The sequence below is a fragment of the Corythoichthys intestinalis genome, chromosome 5, assembly GCF_030265065.1.
Source record: "Corythoichthys intestinalis isolate RoL2023-P3 chromosome 5, ASM3026506v1, whole genome shotgun sequence".
NCBI lineage: Eukaryota > Metazoa > Chordata > Actinopteri > Syngnathiformes > Syngnathidae > Corythoichthys > Corythoichthys intestinalis.
The window spans coordinates 52,524,567-52,545,187 of NC_080399.1; the positions used below are offsets into that span (position 1 = coordinate 52,524,567).

At 37.2% G+C, this 20,621-nt stretch overlaps 1 protein-coding gene across 4 annotated transcripts; it reads left to right on the forward strand.

The window, feature by feature from the left end:
- The first annotated feature begins 893 nt into the window (after nucleotides 1-893).
- hsf4 (heat shock transcription factor 4) lies at nucleotides 894-19,927 on the forward strand. 4 transcript variants are annotated; one of them, XM_057836913.1, is made up of 14 exons: nucleotides 894-1,018; nucleotides 1,238-1,377; nucleotides 1,878-1,986; nucleotides 2,073-2,200; nucleotides 2,291-2,415; nucleotides 8,264-8,339; nucleotides 8,822-8,889; nucleotides 9,590-9,689; nucleotides 10,240-10,358; nucleotides 13,220-13,447; nucleotides 13,516-13,636; nucleotides 17,176-17,241; nucleotides 17,403-17,496; nucleotides 17,954-19,927. In XM_057836913.1, exons 2-13 carry the CDS (start codon nucleotides 1,252-1,254, stop codon nucleotides 17,460-17,462), a joined length of 1,326 nt encoding a protein of 441 aa, XP_057692896.1. In that variant the 5' UTR covers nucleotides 894-1,018; nucleotides 1,238-1,251; the 3' UTR covers nucleotides 17,463-17,496; nucleotides 17,954-19,927. The 4 variants fall into 4 exon arrangements, with proteins under 4 accessions (XP_057692896.1, XP_057692895.1, XP_057692897.1 ...); XM_057836912.1 differs by having other exon boundaries at nucleotides 911-1,377; XM_057836914.1 differs by having other exon boundaries at nucleotides 911-1,377; nucleotides 17,403-17,472; nucleotides 17,956-19,927.
- Nucleotides 19,928-20,621: the final 694 nt, after the last annotated feature.

Sequence of the window (20,621 nt, forward strand, 5' to 3'; positions counted from 1 at the left end):
TCCTCACAGAAAAAAGCCAGGAAATAAATAACACTATGAGAGAAAAAAAAAAAATCAAAATGCTCTCTGGTATTGTTCAGGGGGCCGGACAAAATGTGGAGGCGGGCCGCATCCGGCCCACGGCTGTAGTTTGGGGACCCCTGCTATAAGGCAATGCTGTATTGTGAGATGCTGACCCGGATGATGTCCCATTCGCATTCCTCCTAAAAACAGGAAGTTATTCATTTTCATGGCATGGGATTCAAAAAATTGAATAAATAAAACAATCGCTTCCACACACATCCAAGCGGTCCATTTCATTCACGGGCATAAAATACCATGTGAAATATGAAATAAACATGCTTTTTGCTGTCAGGCATTTTAAAAATCAGAAGATAAATGATTACAGTTAATCATCAATACAGTATGTATGTATTTATTTATGTATTTTTATATTGACCTTCATCTAAAATTAAAAACTGTCTAAAGAAGCTCCATGTGAAATAAAAACCCTTTTCTTATGGATTATTAGTATATAAATCATTACACAAATTCATATTTAGTCCCAATCCTGTGGAGCCATAACCTCTCGTGACTCAGTTATAACTTGATATCTACTGTACAACAAGACAGAAGCATGTTTTCACATCTCACTAACACTAACTTTTATACAACTCTATTGACATTATACTATCTGGGGATTGGAAAATGGCATATTATCTAATCATTTGTATGGATGCTGATTGTTTTAGTTTCTACAGCAAATTGTTAGCTGGAGGCCAGGGGATTTCAAAGCTTGTGTGTGTGTGTGTGTGTGTGTGTGTGTGTGTGTGTGCGTGGAGGGGTGGGCACGTATTGTGCGTATGTGTGTCAGGGGTGTTTGGTGCTGACAGGGACCTTCTGTGATGACATTCAGTTGAATGATAATGGGGCAGAGAGAACAGAGAGGGGGCAGAAAAATTATGGGAATAACTGAAAACACCTACTGAGAGATTCATATAGTTATTTTGAGGATATTCGAAAACCCAGTCAAGGCAAGGTAAATACAAAGCTGGACTTAACAAATTAAGCTTTGCTTGGAAGGCATGGAATTACATAGACTCAAGCAAATTTGGGAATATCAGTAACGGATTTCCACAAGTGGATTTCTCCAACATGGACTAGTGTCAGGAATTGGCACACATACATATTGTATACAGGTGTTCCTCATTCTCAAGCAAAAACATCTGTTTTTTTTTGTTCTGACCATCTGTGGCAGTGGGCTCAGTCAGCATGCAGGAATCTCCAGGGGCTATGGGTGTAGATGGCAGTTACACCAGCAATGTTCCAGCTTTTCTCACCAAACTGTGGACTCTTGTGGAGGATCCAGACACCAACCACCTTATCTGTTGGAGTGCTGTGAGTATCCAAAAATATCTACTGGACAGTTGTAAACAAAGAACTAATATGCTGTATGCTTTTTGTGTACAGTTAATATAATTAATTCTAAAACTTCAATTTCATGTGACAACTACGGGCCACACAAATGAATAGTTGCTAAATACCAAAGAGGACAAAAAACAGTCAGTTCAAGAGATTACTGTAGGTTTTTTATGAGAGGGCATAATGTTTCCATCCTAATCCTAAAAATAACAATTGCGTATGTACATGTTAGTCTAAGAGCTACCTGGTAACGGCAAATATCTTGATTACCCAATGTGATATCGATTCACAGGTTACTTATCTGTCAGTGCATTCATGCATTACTTAATCATTATTTATTTGGTATTCTGGGGATTTCCACAATATAATTACCTTAAAAATAGAAATCGGAAAAAGCAATAGCATTAAAATCATACAGTAGATTAGATTAGATGAACTGAAATAGGAAATGATGACAAATTATTTGTCTCTTTCAGACTGGAACCAGTTTCCATGTGTTTGACCAGGGTCGATTTGCCAAGGAAGTTTTACCGAAGTACTTCAAACACAATAATATGGCAAGCTTTGTCCGGCAGCTCAACATGTGTGAGTCTTTGTTACTTAACCAGCCATCCCTTTCCCCCCATCTTATCCCCTAATGCATTTCTATTCTATTTTGGCTGTGTGTCCAGATGGCTTTCGTAAAGTTGTAAATATTGAGCAAAGTGGTCTGGTCAAGCCCGAGAGAGATGATACAGAGTTCCAACATTTGTACTTCCTCCAAGGGCATGAACATATGCTGGAACACATCAAGAGGAAGGTATTTTATGGATGTATAATGGTCAGAGAAAAAAAATCAGGACTACTCGTCCAAAACAAACCCTGTCTCATAGTATGACCATGTACGCAGGTATCAATAGTGAAGAGCGAAGAGACCAAAGTTCGTCAAGAGGACCTCAGTAAACTACTGTATGAAGTTCAGTTACTAAGAACACAACAGGACAACATGGAGTGTCAGATGCAGGACATGAAGCAGTAAGTAAACATCTTATGAGTGCCTCACATAATCACGGAGCAATACTGGTTGACTAATCCAGACAATATAACAAATCACTAAAAATGCAATTAAATAATTGATGTGCTTAAAATTATCTGATAGGCAAGATATTCCAATAATTTTTAAAAGTAAAAATAAATTATTTTACTGTCATTTAAAAGAAAACGGGGGGGAAAACAAACGCATGTTACTCCTGTGAATATGATAGAACACGTCAACCAGTACATTTCTATCTCTCTAGAGGCTATTGTTGTTCAGTTGCCGCTGTGTCCTTTGTGTGCTGCTACTTCATTGTACTCAGCATTGTTTGTTAATGTGAGCAGAGAATGTTCACCTGCTCACCTGACTAGCACACACACACATACATGCACATACACAAGTATAAACACAAATGCATGTGCACGACATTTCGTCGTACAATATATTCTTGTGACCAAACTAAAATGATGTTAGAAACAACGATGACTTGACTTCAACCATAGCCATGAGCTATTTATAGTAATATTAAGCTTGGCCAACATGCAAAATAATACAGCATAATTAAATATGCGCAAATGACTTCAAAGACCACATTTATAGGGGTGCACTGATCATAATTTTCTGGCCATTTTTTAAAAAGCCTTATCTGCCGATCCTGATTTTTGCTGATTCATGATTCAGATGTTTTCCCAAACAACAGCATACGCCTTTGATATTCACTCTGTCATCTTTTTAAAAATTGCAAAACACTGAACGTTACCTGTGAAATGAGACTACCGGTATTTTTTTTTTTCATTGATGTAATAGTTTTTTAAAGTAATTCAAAAGTTTAAAAAAAAAAAAAGTTTTTCAAACTTCTAATGTATAACTTCATTTAGTATCACATTTTTCACCTTCGAAAAACATGCTGTGCAAGTGGTACAGTGCTGGCCAAAAGTATCAGCACCCCTGCAATTCTGTTAGATAATGCTCAATTTCTTCCAGGAAATGATTACAATTACAAATGCTTTGGTAGTAATAGCGTCATTTATTTTGCTTGCAATTAAAAAAACACAAATGAGAATGAAAAAAATAATACATCATAATCATTTTACACAAAACTCCAAAAATAGGACGGACAAAAGTATTGGCACCCTTTGAAAAATAATGTGATGCTTCTCTAATTTGTGTAATTAACAGTGCCTGTTACTTACCTGTGGCACATAACATGTGGTGGCAAAAACTAAATCACAATTGCAGCTAGTAAAAAATGGATTAAAGTTGACTCAACCTCTGTCCTGTGTCCTTGTGTGTACCACATTGAGCATGGAGAAAAGAAAGAAGACCAAAGAACTGTCTGAGGACTTGGGAAGCAAAATTGTGAGGTAGCATGGGTAATCTCAAGGCTACAAGTCCATCTCCAAAGACCTGAATGTTCCTGTGTCTACCGTGCGCAGTGTCATCAATAAGTGTAAAGCCTATGGCACTGTGTCTAACCTCCCTAGATGTGGATGGAAAAGAAAAATTGACGAGAGATTTCAACGAAAGATTGTGTAGATGGTGGATAAAGAACCTCGAATAACATCCAAATAAGTTCAAACTGTCCTGCAGTTCGTGGGTACAACAGTGGATGTTCTCTGGTCAGATGAGACAAAAGTAGAGCTTTTTGGGATAAGGCATCAACATAGAGTTTACAGGAAAAAGAAACGAGACCTTCAAAGAAAAGAACACGGTCCCCACACTCAAATATGGCGGAGGTTCCCTGATGTTTTGGGGTTGGCCTCTGGCCTCTGGCACTGGATTGCTTGACCGTGTGCCTGGCATTATGAAGACTTCCAACAAATCTTGCAGCATAATGTACACTACCGTTCAAACGTTTGGGGTCTAAGCGACCCCAAAGTTTTGAACCGTCGTGTATCATATGTGATTTTTCATTATGTACACGACGGTTCAAAAGTTTGGGGTCGCTTGGACCCCAAACTTTTAAACAGTAGTGTAAGGCCCAGTGTGAGAAAGTTGTATCTCCCTCAGAGGTCATGGGTCTTCCAGCAGGACAATGATCCAAAACACACTTCAAAAAGCACTAGAAAATGGTTTGAGAAAAAGCAGTGGAGACTTCTAAAGTGGCCAGCAATGAGTCCAGACCTGAATCCCATAGAAGACCTGTGGAGAGATCTGAAAATGGCAGTTTAGAGAACGCATCCTCCAAATCTCAGAGACCTAGAGCAGTTGGCCAATGAAGAATGGTATAAAATTCCAGCAGAGCACTGTAAAAAACTTATTGATGGATACCAGAAGCGGTTGTTCAAAGTTATTTTGTCTAAACGGTTGTGCTACTTGTATTAGGCTGAAGGTGTCAATACTTTTGTCCGGCCCATTTTTTGAGTTTTGTGTAAAATGATAATGACTTTTTTTTTTTCATTCTCTTTGGTGTTTTTTCGTTGCAAGAAAAATAAATGAATATATTACAACCAAAGGATTTGTAATTACAATAATTTTCTGGGAGAAATTGAGCATTATCTGACAGGATTGCAGGGGTAATACTTTTGGCCAGCACTATAACTGTTAACTTGTTTTGAACTCTTCACCAAAAATATAAGTGTAGCAGTATTTTGCTTTGCAAAAAGAAAATCACATGGTTTAAATTAATTTTTTTATAAATAATCTAGAGAACTACAAAATTATATCAGGTCTATAAGCTTTTTAAGTCTTTGTTTTCTCACATCTGAATAACTTTTAATGCTGAAATAGTTTGAAAGTCCTTGGGGAATACTCCTCTTGTAGTAAAACTACTTTGTTTGTATCACGTCATGCAACACCAATTCATTTATAAGGTCTACAATGGCTTCCATGCAAAAGGTGAGTGCAAAATATCCATACAAAAACAGTTTTAACTATACTGAAAAATACAATACAATATCCAAAAATTATATCCTATAGGTTTATATTAAAGAACGTGCTGTAAAAAATCATTTTTTGGTCAGTAACACCGTGTCTTGTTTTAGTGCAGATTTTACAGAAAAACTTTTCACTCATAGAACATTTTAATAGAAAACTCAAAAACAATACTAAAAATATTAGAAAAATCTTTCAAACTACAATGAATTAGATTTTTGAAATGTTCATAAAGCCTACTAGTATTATTAATGCAAAATGTACATATAGTTGGTTTGTGAACGACCACGGGGCTGCCCCCCCTACAATCATGTGGAGAGTGTGGAGCTCTCTGGTTCTCATTCACCCAAGCATCATTAGACTCATGCAGGAGAAACCTCTGCGCTTTAGGAAGTAGACACGATCGGTGACAAGATCGGTTATATTTTTAAGGATCGATTGATCACTAATCTCCCAAAATTAAAGCGGTCATATTTAGTTATTTCAAAATGCTCTGTTTGGATGGCGGTAAAACAACTACTTTGAAGTACTTTAAAACTATTTGATCATCGATACCCAACAAATAACATGAATTTCGGAAGATACCGAAAATTACTGTACACCATTATAGCGATTGTGGCATTAACATAAACAGTTTTGCTGGTATATATAACATCGTCTGAGTTGTTAGTACATCCTCGTCACAGTTCTGAGGTCTTGGATTCATATCTAGCCTCAAGCGTTTTGAGTTTGGATTGCATGTTCTCCCTCTTGATCCGGAGGTGATTGAAAAGTAACTCCCGTTTTCAAAAATACTTATAATTTATTCAAATGTTTTAATATTGTTCTCAGTTGTTTGTGTATGTCCCTTGATTTAGTATAGCAGTTAAATCTGTGTTCTCATTTTCTCTCCAGATCTGATCATTTGTTTGAGATTTCAGAGACCTACAAAAATGACTTTTTCAGGCTACTGGTACATTTCTTGAACAATTTGCACTACCCTCAGGTCTCTGGAAATTGAAGGGCGACCGCTTCTTTGGGTATCAGCCACAGATCCTGTGGTTATGAGTTTTTATGACAAGTCCTAATCGTCTTAGTCTCAACTTAAGAATTTCTTCTTTTTAAATGTTCTCCACTATCTTTGCACTTGAACAATGGATCTCCAAACCACGTCCAGCCATTGCCGTAGGGCTTTGAAATCTCAAACAAATTAACAGATCTGAAAAGAAAATGAGAACATGGATTTAATTGCCATACATTAAGGAACATACCCCAAAAAATTGAGAAGAATATTACATCTAGATAAAGTATGAAGGATTATGAAATAGGGAGTTATTTTTCAATCTTTTCAATATGCTGGGGACAAGGGCGTAGGTTTGGTCTCAACATTGGTAGGGGCAATATAGCAGCATAACCGGCACGTACACTTTTTGCTGGGTCCGAGACATTAATAAGACCAAACAGATTGGGTGAACGGGGGTCAGGGCTACATTTCTCACAAATAAGAACTGAATTCATTGATAGGCTAAATGATCAATGCAAAATAAATCTGTATTGACTTATACTAAATTTCATGTGGATTGGTTCAGGTGGTACACCATTCGATTCAAACCTTTGTTTTCAAAAACTCTTAAAGAAACATTTTGAAAACTTCCACAGTAAATGTCTGGATGTATTAGCAAATTTAGATTGCAATATTTAAACATAGATTATATTAACATATACAATATACAGTATACACACTTGTTAATAATCTAACTAATCTAATCTAATCTAATCTAATCTAATCTAATCTAATATAATATAATATAATATACTATAATGTAATATAATCTATACTAATCTAACTATCCAGGAATTCAAAAAATAAACATTTGTCTTGAGACGCCTCAACATTAGCTCTCTAAATAAATATATAACTGAAAAAACTTAGGGTAATAAAAAAAAGTACTGCTTTTGTTCAAAAACACTGATAAACTCAACAAAAAATGAAAACTTTTTACCTTGACTATGATTAATGTATGATTTTCTGAAAAAATGTCTGCATAGGCTGCAAACAAAAATATTTTTAAATAAATAATGTAGAAAATACAGAAAATAAAAAAAATTAAAAAAAAATAAAAAAAAGCAAGCCATCAGCCAATCAAACACACGTTTGAGGGGAGAAAATGGACCAGCACATTCTGCAAGTGAAAAATGGTAAATGCACGTCTGAACATAATGAAAATAAATCACTTAATAATGGTATGGTCAGTTCTCTCCCTACAACATAAAAAAATCCAATCTAAATCACCTATATAACTGAACGCATTACAAAATGCAAACAAGGTTACTTAAAAGTTGGTGGGGACAATTTGAGCATCATGAAAAGTTGGTAGTGTTATGCCCCTACTGTCTCTATGCAAACCTACGCCCTTGGTTGGGGATGTCCCGATACAATCACATGATCGGAAATTGGGCTGATCGCGGCATATTTCAGAGGACCGGAATTGGGTTAAAAAGATCAGGTTTTTAAGAAAAAAATATGTATTTATGTTTTTCTGCTTCGCGCTCGTACAGCAGCACAGCTTCTACTGCTAAGCATTGCGGCCAAACTGCCTAGCTTGCGTTTGGTACTAAAGTTAACGATGAATTATAGGTTTATAACTTTGATCTTGCCAGAGAGGCTTGGTATCTTTTTTATCATAAGCACAAACGTGTCAATCATCATTAAACTTACATAATTGTGCTGTGGCAACTCATTGTGTAAGTGAGAGCATTACACCGTGAATTTTAGTGGACATTTTTTTTTTTTGGTATCGCATTGGGACTCGATATCAGCAGATTCTCAAAATCAGGTGACTAGGACTGGGGTGCAAAAATATGCGATCGGGACGTCCCATATATATGTACTGTATATGTTGTGTGCATATGTAATTTATATTGTGACATCCAAAGCAAAGCTCTATGTTTTATATACATGGTGATCAAAACTTTTTCCTGGACTGTTTGCAGGCAGAATGAGGTTCTGTGGAGGGAAGTGGTCTCACTCAGACAAAATCACTCGCAGCAACAGAAGGTCATGAACAAGGTCAGTCTGTAGGGAGGATAGGGCAATTGCTGAACTTGATGTTGATTATTCATAGGGATTTGACTAAACCTGTTTGATTTCGAGTGACTATTCTGTAAAATTATTAGCTATCTAGCAGATGAGTGAATATGTAAAATTAACTACATTAACTTTATTTAACTTTATGTTCTTTCTAAGACTGTGAAATTGCTTCAAGATGCCTTGACAAAAAAGTTCTTCAGTTTTAACTCACTTTAACCCGCATGGTATTCGAGTCCTGACCCATGTTGTGGGGAAAATGGGTCCCATAGACCTGTATACCTTACAAGTGTTATACCTGACTACAGTCGTTACTTCACCTCTGAAGTAAATATATTAAACTTTAATATCCATGGAGTATGTGAACGTTGTGTGTACTGTATATGAGAAAGCATGAGCAATAAAGACTGAACGCTTAGAAAGGATTGCTGATTCATGCTGTGCTTTTTTTTTCTCTTTGCCAGCTAATTCAGTTTCTGTTCAGCCAGATGCAGTCCAAAACACCCGGCACTGTAAGCTTGAAGAGAAAGCTGTGAGTACTGACACACACATGCACATGCACATCAGCGGGGTACCAATCAACAAAAGTCAGACAAACGGGGCCGCGGTGGGGCAGTGGGAAGGGCTGGCTCAGCTGACAAACTGAACCATCAAGCTGTATCAATGGTCACAAGTGCTGAATCAGTCAGGCACCCACACACAGAGATGGGAGGCAGAACAGAGTGCATGACCCTGCTACAGCCAATGTATGTAAAATGCTGGTTCAGCCTTGCCACAGCAGTGGGAAAGGCACGTTCTCACACAAAGGTGCCAACAGAACAGGCATTTCAGGGTCAGCATGCTACCTGGCAAAGTTGCAAGATGCTTTGCCACGGTTTGACTTGATTGGGAGATCACTGTTATCTCAGATGTGTATATAAAATATTTTTGTCAACTTTTCTGCTGTCATATTAACTACTTATACATCTGTAGGCTCTAATAATAATAATAATAATAATAATAATAAATAAATACATCTAAAAAACATGACATTTTCAGCTATATTCCCTAAATTTAAGACTCCTTCCACCCACCCTATTTCAAATATGACTGTCACGTACTGTCTTCCCATAGTCAATGCAAATAGACATAAAAAACAATATGTGTCTGCTTAGATGGAGATTGACAACATACTACGACAGCTGTGAATTAGATATTTATCATACTTTATCAAAACTTCATTATTTTTTCAGGCCATTAATGTTGGATGATGGATCTGTTAGCCCACCTGCCACCAAGTTCAGCCATAATAACCCGATGGAACCAATGCAGGAACCGTTCTACATCCAATCGGTGAGAGAATATGTACAGTAAAGCTTACGTAATACATTTCACATTAATGTTTTAGATTTTTTTCCAAAATTAAATGTGCTGGTACAAACATTAACATGTGTGGCAAGATAGTGTGCTATTGACACAAAAAAAACTTCTTTATATATACACCTACATGCACAATGCAAAAATTTGCACTTCAAATTTACTTTTCACACATAGACAGTATGCAGTATTTAATGTTTCTATAATGTCTCTTTTAAATGAACAAACTACAATAAACCCTTATTTTTGTGGCACATAGATTGCGCGCATGACCAGAGAAAATTTGCTTAAATCCTTTATTCTCTATTAACACATGCTGCAGTTGTTACTATATTTTATGTCAACACTAGATGGAAGCACTGCTTTGTAAAAGAAACATTCATTTGTTGGTGTGTGTCACCACACACACATCATCTCTGATCACTTTTCAAAGTTTCTTCCTTAGGATTTTGTTGATATTTGCAAATTGCTGGTAAAACTGAGGATTTTGTACTGCAAACAATCTTGACTTGACTTTCTTTGTCAGCCATCTAGTGATGTTGCTTCGTGTTCTACAACTGGGCTAACAAGTGGACCGATCATATCAGATGTAACAGACATGTCCCAAGCCAACATGTCTCTACAGATGCAGTCTGATGAGACCAGGTGAGTGTTCTTAATAAAGTGTATTACATTTGTTAACATAAACAGTATTGATGTCCCGATCACATATTCGATACTGAAAAAAAAAAAAAAAAGTTTTTGTTTTTTTTTGATTATTTGAACAAAAGTTCCAAACATATTACCGTATAGTACTGTACTTTTTACTTTTTACAGTAGCCTATTTCCTCTTCCGCCATGTGGTGTAACACAAATGTACCGAATAATCAGGGTGGAAAGCAAACACCCATTTTAAAGCATAGATAGCCCTCATAATCTGCCCAGAATGGTTTGCTTATACTTTACTTCTTAAAACCAAGCAGGGGCGTCACTAGGTTTTAAGAACAGGGGGGACTTAGCCCCCAGGAGATGCACAGGATGTAAGTGAATGTAGCGTAGAAGCACAAAACTTCACAAACAGATAACAAAGATTGATCATTTATTCGTTATTATTATTGTTAGTAGTATTGCTGTTGTTGTTTCAGTCTATTTCTTATACAGTAGAACAACTAGGGGGAAAATGGTTGCAATTGCAAGTTACTTGGTAGATGGAAGCATCGAAGAATGTCGACTGTTTTTGAGGGTGGCAAATCGGTCTATCACTCTGCTCTGACTCCTACAGGTCAATAAAGGTGGTCAATCGATTATTATTATGACTATCCACTGATGACAATCAAAAGTGAATGAGCTCAGCTCCTGTACTCATCTATGCGTAAAGTGAGAAACACAGCTGATACTCCAGAAGGAAGTCACCTTAAAGATAGTGATAAAAAGAGTGCGCACTTAACTCTATAGACAACCAGGACCTTCACAATGCATTTCAGACTAATTAGCTAGCTAAGTAGCAGCGTTATTTTAGAGATGGGTTTTAACTAGGTAAGACGTGCGCAGAGATTGTCTGTAGTGTGCGAGCCAGCTTTTTATTTGTCAAACACGGAGCAGTTGGCTTATTAATCACGTGGGACTTTCTGCTGTTAGTCAGGGGCTGGAGCTAACTGTTACTATCAGCAGTGATAAACACTCATTTTCTTGGAAAACCTTCTTATATCCATCCTTCATCCATCTATCAACGTTCTGCTCTGTGTGCGTCAGAGGTACACACACATGCCGGTAGTCTGGTACCAACTGCGGGCAAGATGACAGGGAAAACGCGCACTGGATTTTCAGTAATGTAGGCGTTCTCTATATGAACAAGTGGAATGGATAGAATAACTACGCACTAAAGGTTTTCTCTACCTTACTCTATGAAGTGAGGGGAAACTGATAGGTTTATGATTATATTTACGTTAATCATGATAGGTTATACAATTATTGATTTAAACTAATATCCTGGCAACTTCAAAGTGAAAACGTCAGCATTTTTAGTATTTTTTTTTTTTTTTTTTAAATAAAACATCAACAAATTATTCAGGGGGGGTGAAACCACCCTATAATACCAGTTTGTCCTTTAGTTAAGTACAAGTCAAACTGCATAGAAAGGTTTGCTGGTGTTTTAATGTAATATAAAGAAGCATGCTTATTGGGGTGAAGGAGTCAGTGTTCATGCCTATAAGAAACACATCCCACACGCTTTCTGAAGCGCATAATTACATGGCCATAAAATTACAAAAACCTGGTTTAAAAACGTTCATTTGTTTGGAGCATATTTGCATTGGACTAGATTTGGACTGCATACGAAAAGACTGCTCCTTGGGTTTATTTCCCCCTGAAGCATTTTTTAGCATTTTTAAGCAGATTTGCCCTTGGATTGCTCATCTCGTATCATATCATCTTTACACTATGAAAGACAGAAGTGTGAGATATGTAATGGGGTCTGCAAGAGAATTTGTTTGTGTTTGTTTATTCATTTTTTTGAACGGTGTCATTTCGCCACTCAAATAAAACATGACAATGTTGTAGAAAGACTTAAAAATGTAGCCTATATACAGTGGTACCTCTATATATGAAGTTATTTCGTTCCAGGACCTTATTAGTAAGTCAAAATGTTTGTTTGTCGAGCAGGTTTTTCCTATAAGAATAAATTATATTTCCATTAATTCGTTCCACAGCCTTAAAAACCCACACTAAATCCTGAATAAATACTGCTTGTACTATTACAAATGGCAATTACACATAGCAAAACAAATAAATTATCATAAAAATCGGAATAATAATATAATAATGCTAATAATTCCTGTAATAATGTAACGATTTGGGTTCTAATGTGGCGGACGTTTTTTGCTGTACCTGAACGCACCGCGTAGCTGACGTGACAGTGAGATAAGCAGTTCTATTTTACTTTCTCTTTTAATGTTTTTTTGCTGGCTGGCCGCTGGTGTCAACTGCAGCGGACAGTAGGCGTGTTGTGTTGCACAAGTTCATGGAATAAATGATTAGAAACCTGACAAAGCTGGCGATTTCTTTGGCGATGTTACCACAATAATATTGTCACCTTAACTTACAAAGACTTACGAACCGAGGTCAGTGGACGACCGTCATGATCGACATTCTACAGACGTATTGTCGAGCCAGTTCATGGATGCACACACCGTGCTCCTATTTTCTTTGGTTTCCACCTTCATTTCAATGGTAAGCGTCACCTTTTCCTCTTTTCCCCACCTGCACTAACCTTCTTGGACCCAATGTTGATTTCTCTCACAAAAAAAAAGATCTGCCGTGCGTCTGTCTTCCGGCAAAACAAAGAAGCTGCGGCGCTGTCATAAATTGTCGTATTTCGAGCATGTAATCAGATGTAGAAACAAATTGTGAGTCAGATTTTACGTCGGATGTCGAAAAGATTGTGTGTCGAAGCGATCGTATGTCGAGGTACCACTGTAGTTCACATACTAACTTGGTGGAGATGCTCCTAATTTCTTTTTAACTCATAGAGAAAAGTGCCTGATGCTAATCAAAGAAGAGCCTGTGAGCCCAGGAGTGAGAGGAGTGAAAGGAGGCAGTGTTGGTGGAGTAGACACACTAGCATTGACCTCCTCCTGTGAGGTCTGCCCCTCAGAACCTCCCGTCCTTCCTGTTGCAATGGTGCAGTCTGTCTTGGAGGGAAGAGTTCCAACTTCATCTATGACAGAGAGGAAGACTAAGAGAGCTGCTATAGAAAGGTAAGAGCTTTCGTGCCGTAGATGTTTATGTGCACACAACGCATCACTAAGGGTATTTGTGTTTGCAGAGTGGATTGTGCTACTGATGCAGTGGAAAATATGGACATGAGCCTGGAGGAGTTGCAGCAGCTCATACTCAGGAGCCATCCGCAGAGTAATATGGATCCAGGGACCAGTTCTGTTATTGATGTAAGGACACACAAGTATACACACAAATTTCATGCTTACATGACAGAATCACGTAATGTAAAAATAATTTATGTAAAAAAAGATGTAAAATATGAAACAAAGTTGCGTGATCTTAAAATAGTACCATATTGCCCGCAGTTGCCATTGTTGTCAGTCCGTCCGCATGCACAAATAGCTTGGTTAGCAAACCCCGTCAAGTACGGTGGGACAAAATCATACGCAGAGATTGAGGAGAGGCAGGTGGGGCAGTGCCCCTCCATTAGTGCCCGAAACATGTAATTGACTTTCCTACAGTGTACAGTGCCCTCCATAATTATTGGCACCCCTGGTTAATATGTGTTTTTTAGCTTCTAATAATTTTCTTAAAATTCAAATAATATGGGACCTTAATGGAAAAAAAGAGAAAAATGCAACCTTCCATACAAGTGCATTTATTCAGTGGGGAAAAAATCCCACATAAAGAAATAATTATTTGACATCAAATAATGTGTGTCACAATTATTAGCACCCCTGGTGTTAATATTTTGTACAACCCCCTTTTGCCAACAAAACAAGGGCTGGGGACTGAGATGGCCATGGGAGGAGCTTGATTTTGTGTCTGGTGAACCATTTCTGTGTAGATTTGGCCATATGTTTAGGGTCAATGTCTTACTGAAAGACCCAGTGACGACCCATCTTCAGCTTTCGGGCAGAGGGCAACAGATTTAATTTAAAATGTCCGGGTATTTCAAAGCATTCATGATGCCATGCACCCTAACAAGGTTCCCAGGGCCTTTGGAAGCGAAACAGCCCCACAGCATCACTGACCCACCCCCATACTTCACAGTGGGTATGAGGTGCTTTTAAGCATGCGCTTCTTTCGTGGCACGCCAGACCCACTTAGGCTAGGTTCATACTACAGGTCTTAATGCACAAACCCGATTTTTTTGTCATATCTGTTTTTTTGGCGTGCCCGTTCACTGTCTTTGTCCATTGAGACCATTCAAGTATTACGCATGCGCACTAATTCGCAGTCCGACACGCGCTGAGCAAGATGACCCGCATGCGCAGCACCATCAAAACAAATGACAACACATGCTGGCTATCATCCGTCATTCCAGGGATATCATATTTTGCTTTTTAAAAAGAGGACACAAATAACAGACATAAATAATCCCAGTTTAGGCTTATATTCAAAGCATGCACGCACTGTCCGTTCATGTCACACACACATATGGGCAGTTTGCCCCGACTCTCGGCTGCGTAAGCAATGTTGAAATATTGCTTACATGGAGCAGACAGAAAACTGATCATTCTCAGGCTTATCCTCAACCCATTTTTATTTTTTTATGACTGTTGTCAAGTCCGACCCTTCCTAAAAGCCATGTTCAAGGCAAGCTAGGCACTAATAACATATAGCTGCACCGCTACCGTAGCATCTCTTTTTCATCATCTTTTTGATGACGTAATTGCTGCATGAATTCCCGATTTGAGAGACTGGACAGTACAGACCGCCGCGACAGTCTGGAAAAATGTGGGCCAGATCGGATTTGAACCACATACGAAAGTGACCTAGATCAGATTTGAAATGGTCCAGTTCTATGCGACTTGTCACGTTCAGACCGTCAAGTTAATGCCTCACTCGAGTCGGAAAAACATGAAAAAATCAGATTCGTGCATTAAGACCTGTAGTATGAACGTAGCCTTAGAGTGTTTGGTTTCAAAAAGCTCAATCTTGGTCTCATCTGATCAAAGCACACGGTCCCAGTTGAAGCCTGAGGTTGTTAAAGCGACAAGTAATTAGCGTGAGCGGAGAATGGAGATGCTTATTCAACATAGCTAGCACGAGCCATGTTGACTGTTGTCAATGACTTGTTTCGATGTGTTTTTGGTAATTTAAAACTGGTTTTACCGCGGATTGGAACATATTCTCGGCTCTCCCGTTCGCCATCTGTGTTGTTGTAGAGACGACTTTCGGCGCGCAAGAGTGACGTTACTCGTTAAGAACACGTCACGCAAATAAACGAATCTGATTGGTTTTGTACCTTGCTCGAGAGGCCGTTAATGGGCTGGGTCCCAGACTATTTCTCACAGTGTTTGAAAAATACAGGGAGAAAAGTCTGGCTGTGCCAGGAAATATGTTGATGCCTTTTCCCAAAAAGCTCTACTTTTTTCTTCCAAAACATTTTTGGCTTTCTCAGGTAAGTTTTGGCAAACTCCAGCCTTGCTTTTTCATGTCTCTTGGTCAGATGTGGTGTCTTCCTGGGTATCCTACCATAGAGTCCCTTTTCATTCAGACACCAACAGATAGTACGAGTTGACACTGTTGTACCCTCAGACTGCAGAACAGCTTGAACTTGTTTGGATGTTAGCCGAGGTTCTTTATCCACCATCTGCACAATCTTTCATTGAAATCTCTCGTCAAATTTTCTTTTCCGTCCACATCTAGGGAGATTAGCCACAGTGGCATAGGCTTTACACTTATTGATGACACTGCGCATGATAGACACAGGAACATTCAGGTCTTTGGAGATGGACTTGTAGCCTTGAGATTGCCCATGCTTCCTCACAATTTTGCTTCTCAAGTCCTCAGACAGTTCTTTGGTCTTCTTTCTTTTCTCCATGCTCAGTGTGGCACACACAAGGACACAGGACATAGGTTGAGTCAACTTTAATCCATTTTAACTGGCTGTAAGTGTGATTTAGTTATTGCCACCACATGTTATGTGCCACAGGTAAGTAACAGGTACTATTAGTTACAGAAACTAGGGAAGCATCACATGATTTTTAAAAGGGTGCTAATACTTTTGTCCGACCCATTTTTGGAGTTTTGCGTAAAATTATAATGATTTTTTTTTTTTTTTTTTTTCATTCTCTTTTTTTTTTTTTTTTTTTTTTCATTGCATTGGCCTGATGGAATGTATTTTGCAACTAAAATAGCATGAACATTCCTTGTGTTTATCTGTTTAGAGTAGTTATGGAGCGAACAGATTTGGGGAATTTACTGAGTGTATAAAGTACAACAAACAAAGTGTAAGTATTATTAAGGATTTTACCTATAAGTACAGAAAAGTGTTGCCATCAAGCACTTGCTAACTTTTGGTTACAATTATTCCTCCTATTCTTGATTGCTGTTTTTGTTTACCTTACATTTGTTTAATGATCTTAAATATTTAAGTGGGGAAACTGCACCAACAAAAAAAAGAATTTTAGAAAGGGTATAAATTCTTTTTCAATGCACTGTACTGTATATTCAGTATGTTTCTTTACAAGACTTGTAGAATTATTTGTATTTCAAATAACTCACTGAAATGAACCAAAGTGTTTAAGTCAAAATCAGCAAATAAAATGTATGCATGCTTAGATATAAAAAATTGACCATGTGGACCTGAGCATGGGTTGAGCTATTTACATTGTTGTTAGACCAAAAATGTCCAGTTTGGCAGATAGTTCTTTGGCATTTTTGTTTTAAATACGGTACTGACAATGGACAGTATATCTCCTGTCACTATTCCCTGCCCTAAAAGCAAAAACACTCATTTGTCTTCCTTATGTTTCAGCCCTTCAGTGTTAACCTTCCTCTGCCTGAATGGAGCTTTAATGAGATGGAGTCCAACCTTAAATCAGTAAGTTGCTGAATGCCCATTTTGCCAGTCTTTACTAGAATAAAATTCTGCCCTATCAGGTGTCTAATGTCTGTTTCAGGGACTATCCAAGTCAGCGTTTCCATGTATGATTGAACATTGATATTGGCCGCATTGTGGTGCATATTTCTGTTACTTCACAGTATGTGTTCCAAAACCATGAACCTGAGGCTTTTCCAGCATCTGCTTGTGAAAAACAGTGATGTCTGTGCAGTGAGTTATCCTTTTTCAAATGGAAGTTAATAATGTTGCCATGTTATTTAATGATTTTTTTGGGTTTAGATGAATGTTGTTTATTTTTAAAATATTGTTCAAATATGGTGCCATGATTAAACTCCTAACAAAGACATTACGTTACTTTTAAAATGTAACATTTTTGCTGAACAGAATTGGATGAAGTAATGCAGCTCAAAACCAATAAATAAAATAGGCCTCCGAACTGTGAAGACTTCTGATTTTAATGTGTAATAAGCTACATAACATTAGAATTACAAAAATTGTTTTTCCATGTTGAAAGGGACTTCTGGTAAATATCTTGTAAGAACTGACTTTTATTGAAAGCCATATATTTTTACTTGTTCAAACACAGACATTCTCAAGACTGTTGTGCTTATACTATTTAAAAAGTTACAATTATTTTCAATATGATCGATCGTCTTTCTCTGTGTAACACTATTGATTATATTTTCTCTTTAGGCCGCAGATACATCTTACCCTGCATGAATTTGATCCTTCCGGCCGCCCAGGGTATTTATTTGATTAGCATTCTTTGCATAATATACAACGAAATGAAGACTTTTTCATATTTGTACCAGTTATGTCATTTTTTTCTTCAATGGGATTGATTTTAGCAAATCAAGATTCTTTTATCAGCTAGGTGCACACAGTGCATGCTAGACTCAAGCACTTTAGTCTTTCTGTGAGAGGGAATTCCTACTTATGGAAGTGACTTATTCCTTCTAGAATCAACTTATTACAACTGTACACAAGAAAGCATTTGTACTAAATACAAATCAGTGTGATTATCTGAGTGAGTAAACAGGATGTGACAGCGTCAATTTTTTTTTTTTTCTGTATTAGTATTATATTTTAATTTGGTCTGAAAAAAAAATTCAAAAATAACTTGTGTGTTAAACTTAATAAAAGGCAATTTGTCATTACTAAATAGGGATATTTTATAATGAAAGTATGGAATAAAGCCACTCAAAAATCAATTTTTAAACAATTTTAAGTTGTTTTACAGCATAGGAGGTTTAATAAACATCCAATCGATGTATTGTACAAGTATAGGTCTGACACATAGCTAGGGTTAGTTTGTCTCTTTACATGTGTGGTTTCAATGACTAAGATTACTTTTCAATTTGACTGAACCAACAAAACTACTGCATTTTTGCACAATCTACAAACAGTTATGGTCAAGTATTTGTTGATTCTTAATTAAGGGCATTCTCCACTTGCTTGTTTACTGTAGATTTGGACCACCTTAAGAATATGCATCCATATGAGACATTTAAACATTGCCTTTCCTAGCTTCCAAATTTCCTCCTGTATTTTCGTCTGGGTTTAGTGATATTCAGCATTTCATGACTTATACAACTATATATGAAATAGTTAGGGTATTATTTGCAATGAAAAGAAATCCTAAATTATACTCTTCTGTAAAACCATTCAGTTTAAAATACCAACAATGCATAATATATTGTATACTTTTACTTACAGTGGTAGTATACATAATTTATATGAATTGTGCAATACTGTACAGAATGCAATATGTGGATGACCATAGGAATGTAGGAAGAGCAACTGTTAGCGGTGGAGTGGAGCACACCAAAGTAAGATGCACAGCAGAAGGAGAATCTGCTTGTCAAAAAACACTCTGGTGTGAATGAGAATTAGGGGCTCCCTAAATTTGGCTAAAATTCTCCTGATTAAACTCTTACACTGATGATATTATGATGCCTTACAATAGATCATTTGTCTGTTTTGATTTGAACCTATTGGAAGTAAAATGAAGTGGTCTGTTTTTTGAAAAACCGAAAACAAGTTTATGGCTTCTCCTTTGAGAAGACAATAGTTATATCTGAGGTAGACCCTCCCTCCCTGTGCAATTTATCTTTGGTGTATGACATGTTGAATTGCACTAAAAAAAAAAAGTTATTTGAAAGTGTACGGTATATTTAAGACAGCATTTATTTTCTTGTTTTTCACAACAATTGAATTTTTTAAGGGGTGGCTCGATACGCATTAAGCTGCTGTTCTTTATTTATCCTGTTTTCATTTTTAATTATTTGCACTGGAAATGAATGCATGTGGGTTAAGTTGGATGCTGCTAGTATGAGTATGAGTATTTGTAGCAAACAAAGTCAAAATATGGCTGCTGTAAATGACTGCTGGTATCCCCAAAAAGCATTGTTACACTATGAAAAAGAAAACACAATTGAAATTATGATATCTCAACATTGGCCTTAGAAGCATTTTTAACTACTCCCCAAAATATATTATGGCCACCATTAAACACAAATTAGTGCTTCAATGCTTTTCAAAGGGGCCATCATCAGCTGCAAATGAATGTGTTAAATGACTTTCATGAAAAGACTAAAGTGCAATGTTACACAGGGTTGGGCTGAATATGTATTTCACATGTAAAAATCCGATCAAAATATTAATAAATGAAAGAAAAGAGATCTCTTGAATGATTCTTTTTTTTGTTTTGTTTTTTATCATGAACATTTATTAGTTTATTACGAATGCGTTTTTGTATGCCGTTGATCGTTTGAGCCTTGCTGTGTAGATTTTGCCAGTTTTCTCCCTAGTATCTGTTTTTCTTTTTTTTTTTTTTTTTCCTGTCTGGGTTCTCCAACTTGCATGATAACAAAGAAACAGGTGTGAATTTAAGTAATTTCTGTACCTGTTCTGAAAATATGTATCAATCCCAGCAATCTACAGACAGGAGGCGGGGTACAACCTGAAGTGGTTGCCAGACAATTGTTGGAGAAAACACTCACTAATACACAGTTCAGCTATTTTCTCAAAAGCAGACAGTGCGCCTTATAATCTGATGGGCCTTATACTGTATATGGATCAGTATGGTTGCTCATGGCATGAATGTCCCTTTAGTGCAGCACCATCTAGTGGATGTATAGGGCAACACCAACCATTACTACTACTACTATTGCACCTTACGATTCTGTGCACCCTATATATGAAAACAGTTTTAAAATAGGCCAATCATTGAAGGTGTGCCTTATACTCCGATGCGCCGTTTAGTGCAGAAAATATGATAGGTGTAACAATTGGTTTGAACATATCCATCCTTTTAAAATGTCATGTTTTTAAAAATTGCATTTTATAGTATATATAGT

Coding starts and splice junctions, on each gene's coding strand:
- hsf4 (XM_057836913.1), top strand. CDS start 1,252: ATGCAGGAATCTCCAGGGGCTATGGGTGTAGATGGCAGTTACACCAGC. Junction 13,448..13,515: donor AAGAGAGCTGCTATAGAAAG/GTAAGAGCTTTC, acceptor TTGTGTTTGCAG/AGTGGATTGTGCTACTGATG. Junction 17,242..17,402: donor TGGAGTCCAACCTTAAATCA/GTAAGTTGCTGA, acceptor GTTACTTCACAG/TATGTGTTCCAAAACCATGA.